General features: G+C 40.5%; 1 protein-coding gene across 1 annotated transcript in view; it reads right to left on the reverse strand.

Annotated features, from left to right (window-relative positions):
* NEDD1 (NEDD1 gamma-tubulin ring complex targeting factor) overlaps window positions 1-3,375 on the reverse strand; it is a 50,497-nt gene extending 47,122 nt beyond the window's left edge. Inside the window, exons 1-2 of the mRNA XM_021687542.2 lie at window positions 3,345-3,375; window positions 963-1,106 (exon numbers count right to left, since the gene is read on the reverse strand). Coding sequence (XP_021543217.1) covers window positions 963-1,098 — 136 coding nt within the window. The 5' untranslated portion in view covers window positions 1,099-1,106; window positions 3,345-3,375. The remainder of the gene's footprint in view (window positions 1-962; window positions 1,107-3,344) is intronic.
* Between the last annotated feature and the right edge of the window lie 2,658 nt (window positions 3,376-6,033).

The raw sequence follows: 6,033 nt of genomic DNA on the forward strand, positions 1-6,033 counted from the left end.
ATAAATCAGTCATATTTTAAAGCTTTGATATTTTTACTTTCATCAGGAAACACAATATTCATAATCTGATACTGATAAGATCAGACATACGTTAAAACTTAATTTGGTGTTTAAGTAATAGTCTATATGTGTAAGTTATACAAAAGAATGATAATTTCTAGCATACCAAGTTTATAGAACATATTCAGAGTATTTTGTTTGCAGCAATGGTTCCACTGAGAGCTACTGGCTTCTGGTGGGTAAAGGCCGGGAACATTTCTAAACATCCTACAGTGCACACGACAGCCCCCATAACAAAGAATTATCTAGTCCAAAATGTCAATAGTGCAAGGCTGAGAAATTCTGATTTCTAAGCTTCATCCCCTCATTTATTTTACCCACATTTAGGAGCTTACTAAGACAGGGAGCGTGTAAATCAGAAACACAAAAGGCTTGGAAAATTCAATCTAGACAATTTCTCTGAAAAATCAGGCTATTTTCATCATAGACAGAAAGAGAAATACAGAGAGTACATTAGTAAGATGAAGATGTTGGACAATTTTAATTTTTATCTCCTCCCCCAACTTTGCTTCTGCCTTTGAGTTCTGTCTTTAATTTGCAGACCAGACCTTTAAATAGCCAAATGTAGATGCAAAAACTCATTCCAAAACCTTTCAGAAGTTTTCCCACCATTACCTACCTTATTCCATTTGGGTTAAACGACAAACTGTTGATAATAAAACTAATTCTATGGTCTCGATCTAGTAGTTTATATATATATATACGCATACATATACATATGTGTGTGTATATATATACGTATACATTCATATGATGTACTTATTAAACCCCTATTTCACTTTATCTACCTAGCTTTCATAGCTATGCAAAATATATTTCTTATTGGTCACATGCAAAAGTTTCATTGATACTGTTATTTAACCTAACAAAAAGTGGTTATTTAAAAAAAAAAAAAAGGATACTATTACTGCTCCAACACATTGAGCTGATTCCATGTGGTGATGTGTGGGGGCTGAATTTATCCACCAATGTCATAGAGGAAGCATCCCATATTTTAATATCGTCTCCGGATGAAGCAAATCTGAGGTTTTCCTGCATGACTGCACCTACAAATAGTTTAAAACAATATATTTAAAAAACAATTAAGGATAGGTCAAAATGAAGGATCTAATCTAAATCAGGTGGTTCTACTTGTCCACTTTTGTTCCAGAGGGGGGTGCTCACCACAAAGTAGCTGGAGCAATCCTTCTAAAATCACATTCTCTCAATTGACCCTTCCAATAGCTCTCCACAGCAATTATAAAGAAATCCAACCTCCTTGGCATGCCTTGCATGACCTGGCCCCAGGGTAACTGTCCTACCTCTCTTCCCCAGGGCCACCAGACTCACAGGCCTTCTTTCTTGCCTCAATCTTTCCAGTTGCTGCCCCCTCTGCTTGGAATACTCTTTCCCCAGATTTCCTATGGTCATTTCCTTCACCTCACTCTAGTTTCAGCTCAAATGTGTCCTCAGAAAAGCTTTCCCTGACCACCATGGCTAAAGCAGCCCCACACCAGTTGCCCATTATGCAGTTTCATTTTTTTCCCCCACAGCACTTTCTGCTATTTGCAACTCTTTGTTCTCATAATAATGTCTGCTTCTCCTGACTTGAACAAAACAAAGATCCTGAAAACGGATTTTGTCTTGTTTACTATCAGTCTTGAAATGTTCCTGGCACTCAGTAGGTGCTCAACAAATAAGTACTGGCTAGAAAACTTCCTAAATCTTTTTAAAATGTATAATAAACTGGAGCATCCCTGCGGGTCAGAATCCAGTGACTCCAGTTTTTCCAAATAACTCCAAAATTAGCAAATATAGCCAAAGGAGATGTCACTAAGTCCCTGTACCAATACTTGGTCTAGGATGGCTTCACTCGTATTGTTTATTCACAGTATATAATTCGAGTACATAATTCTGACAAGTGATTTAACAAACCAAGGCAGTCTAAAAAACAGAAGGCAAGGGAGCTCCTTTAGGCAGATACTCTAAGAGCAGCAAGTGGTAATGCATGATAAGTCAGAAAAAAAATGCTCAAAAATACATGGAAGAAAAGGAAAGGAGCCTAGAAATATACCCTCCACACCTTCCTGGTGTGGACAGTGTAAGAGGACAGCACAGAAGTAGTGATGTCACAGAGTCTCAAGTCACCAACAAAGCATCACATTTATGTCCAGTAAATCTTATTTCAGAGGCCATGTTAAAGGTATAATAATTACAAGGCCCTTTGATTCTCAAGAGACAAAAAAAAAAAAATTTTAATGTGCTTATAAAAAGACTAAAACTTTTGTTAACTAGAAAAGTCACTTATGTGGTGACTTATTATGCTTCATTCATCGGATAAAAACAGTGTTACCAAAAGCTGTTCGTCATCTGTTGAAATGTGGACATGCAGTGTTTGGATTTGGTGCCTTGACATGTGGTAACGTGTATTGGTTCCCTACTCACGGTACAATTAAGTGCTGGAAAGGGGATCTCTTAAACCCAGGAAACACAACTGAAAAATGCCTTTACTATAATCTCACACCATTCCCGTTAAGCGGTGTGGGGCAGTGTGGAAAGATCACTTAAGTAAGGGCTCAGAAAACAGGAGTTTGCCCCAAAGTTAGGTGGCAGGGACTTCCGCAGAGTCACTTAATGCCTGCTTCCTTCTCTTCAAGTGGAGTGGGGAAGGGGTCCACGTGCCCATCTACCTCGCTCTTCTGAGAACTGAGCACCTTTAAGGGAGAGTCATTGCATCAGTCTCTCAAAGAAGGTCCCATTAAAGTGAGTTGTCAGGACACAAGGCGGCAAAAGACAGCCAACCCCAAATTTAGGGACAGCGCCTACACGGGGGAAAAAAAAATTCACTACAATATTTAGTCTAAACGAAAGTTCTTCAACTTTTACTTGCAGAAGAACTGCTCAACTGGGGTTACCTTATAAAATGCATTCGAGCCGTAGAGGAGAGGTTTACAAAAGGGGAGGCGGCCGGTGGAGAAGCGGCAAACTTTCCGGGGGACAGCACACCCCCCAGAGCCGCCACCAACCCACCCACCCCAGCTGCCCGGGCCACCTCTCAGGCCGAGTCTGTGACTGTCGCAGACGGAGGTGCGCGACCCCGGACCGCGGCTGCCGTGCACTTCCGCGCCAAACTCGCTGCCGCGCCCCTGCCCGACAACTGCCCGGAGCACTGGACCGGCCCGGGCGCGCAGGGCTCGGGGACCTCCGACCCGCCCCCGGAGTGGCCGGAAGGCGGGCGGGGTTCGGGAGTCTGCAAGGACGCGACGCGCAGCGGCCCGCTGACCCCCGGCGCCCCGGAACCTCACCTCTCCGCCGCGGCACACCGGGGGCCACGGCGCGGCCCGCTCCGGCGCTGGACTTCCGGCTCCCGCCCGGATTGTTAAACTTCGGCGGCCGGAAGTCCCGCCCGCAAGCGGCGTCATGGGGAGAGGCGCTGCACGGAGGGGGTGGCTAGGGTTGGCTGGGCGTGGGCGGGGGCGGGGCCGGGGGCAGGGGCAGGGCCTCCGCGGGGATCCCTGTCCCACCGCCAGGGCGGGAGCTGGGGGTTTGGGCGGCTCCTTCCACGCCCCAGCGACGGCCTCTGGGCACAGGTAGATAGATGCCCCTTTGTTGTTTATTTGTTTGCTGACTGCCCGCTGGGTGCCGGCTTCTAGGATAGACTTGGTGCGCGATGATGGGCTTAGCCTGGGAGTACTGGGGTACTGTGAACGTTCATCGTCCCTGGCCTCGTGGAGCTTACAGTTCACTATAGGAGGCAGACGTTCATAAATAATTACATACTTAAAAGAAAAGTGAAGCTGACAGTTGCTTCAAAGGAAAGCTAAGAGGTGAATGAAACATATATGAAAGGGAAATGAACATGGATATGGGTTTAGGAAAGGCTTCCTTTGAAGAGGAAACCACGGAGAGCAGGTAATACCCCATGCAATTTACAAACCAGAAGGCATGCTCAGAAAAGCTAAGAAATAACCAAAAGTGTAAGTGTCTGAGGTATCTGACTTCAAAATCCATGATCTTTCTTCCTAATCATTGATCTTTCTTCTTAATCATACTGCAGGGTCAGGAACTTCAAACACCATCTGGCTGGAATTCTTCTGAAAGGGAGATTTCTCAGAGTGGAAGAAAGAGGAGCTGAACTGAGTTTTCAATACCAAGGCCTTTTTTTTTAGCTTTACTGACAATTTTTGCTGAGAATACTTATAATAAATATAGGGCACTTCTTCTGCAAACAGTATTATTATTTCATCACAAGTGTGTGAAAGAATTAGGAGTGGGTTTCTGAACTAGGTTCATAAGCCCCAATTATTTGTACCCATGTTGCAAATAAATTTGAAAACTCTGAGTGCAATTTTTTCAGACCAGAAATTGAAATCCTAACCAAGTTGTAAAGATTGATGGGAAGCCTCAAAAGGAGAAAGATAGCAAGCAGCAACTGCCTTAATTGTGTAGTTTAGAGTTCTTGAGTTTATTAAATCCAATTTTTGCAGGGATGAGGGCCAAAAAGTTGGAAAATGATAAAATAGAGTAAGGGAATAGAGGCAGTGAGAATTGGGGCAAATGGGGAAAAAAAGACGGCTAAATCTCTGAAAAGTTAAAGTCAGAAAGAAAATTGAGACTAGAAAATGTGAAACAAAATATAATACATGTCATATAATACATATTATATACTGTATAATAACAAATATATATGACAATACATATTATTTATAATGCATACTTTACTAAACGTTATATATGTATGCATGTATAGATATAATGTGTGTATGTATGCTATAAGTCATCCTTCCAAAAACATATACTATTATATGTCCCCCACCTTACATTTGAAGAAACAGAGGTTAAGTAATTTGCCTGAGGTCACACAGTTTAGAAATGGTATGGACAGGATTTAAACCCAGAACCATAAGTCTATAAAGACTGTGCTATATAGTCATTATGCTATATAGTCAAGAGCTGAAACAGCATAAAGAGCCAAAAGTTAACCTCCACTGCCCTTTCTTACTGGTTAGAAGTTACATGGTCTTGACAGTTCTGTCATTCTTGTTCCTACCGTTGTGTCTATGTGCATACTTTCCTCAGATCTATAAAATATAAGCAATAGAAGCCAAATGTTGGGAACCTCACTAATATATGAATTATATAAACATATATACCTTTCCAAAAGTAGACATCATTACAAGGAATATTTCTAGAGACAATGAAGGATACTTTGTAACAATAAAAGTGTCAGTAAAACCAGAAGCAATATAAATTATATATGTGACTACAAAACTCAAAGTATATGAAGAATAAATGTCATAATTAAAGGGGAAAAAGGCATATCCAGAATCATTGTTTGAGACTTTAAAAGAATTCTCTCAGTAATTGATAGAATATCCAAATAAGAAAAACAATAAATAAAGATGTAGAAGATCTGAACATTATTAACTATTCTATATGAAAGAAAGAAAGAAAGAAGAAAGAGAAAGAAAGAGTTCCAAAGCCAATGATCTATGCACTCTCTTAAGGAACCTAGAAAAAGAGGAGCAAATTACACAAAGAAAACAATGAAATTGAAAACAAATTAACAGTAGAAAAAATTTGATGAAATCAGAAGGTGAATCTTTGTAATGATTAATAAAATTGATAAACCTCTACCTAGACTTATCAAGAAGAAAGAGAAAACATAGGTTACCAATAGGAGAGGTGAAAGAGAGGCCATCAATATAGAGCCGAAAGATATTTCAAAAGATAGTAAGGGAAAAATATGAACAACCTTATAACAATAAATTTGGTAATTTGAAATAAAATGGACAAATATTTTGGAAGACATGAATATTAAAACTGACACAAAAAGAAATAATATGAGTAGTCCCTCTATATACTACAGAATTTGCATTCATAATTAAGTAAAGAAAATATCAGGATCAAATGGCTTCACTATTGAATTCTAACAAACACATAAGAAAGAAATAATAACAATCCAATATAAACTTTTTCTGAAAACAGAAGAGG

The sequence above is a fragment of the Neomonachus schauinslandi genome, chromosome 5 (genome assembly GCF_002201575.2).
Source record: "Neomonachus schauinslandi chromosome 5, ASM220157v2, whole genome shotgun sequence".
NCBI classification, from domain to species: domain Eukaryota; kingdom Metazoa; phylum Chordata; class Mammalia; order Carnivora; family Phocidae; genus Neomonachus; species Neomonachus schauinslandi.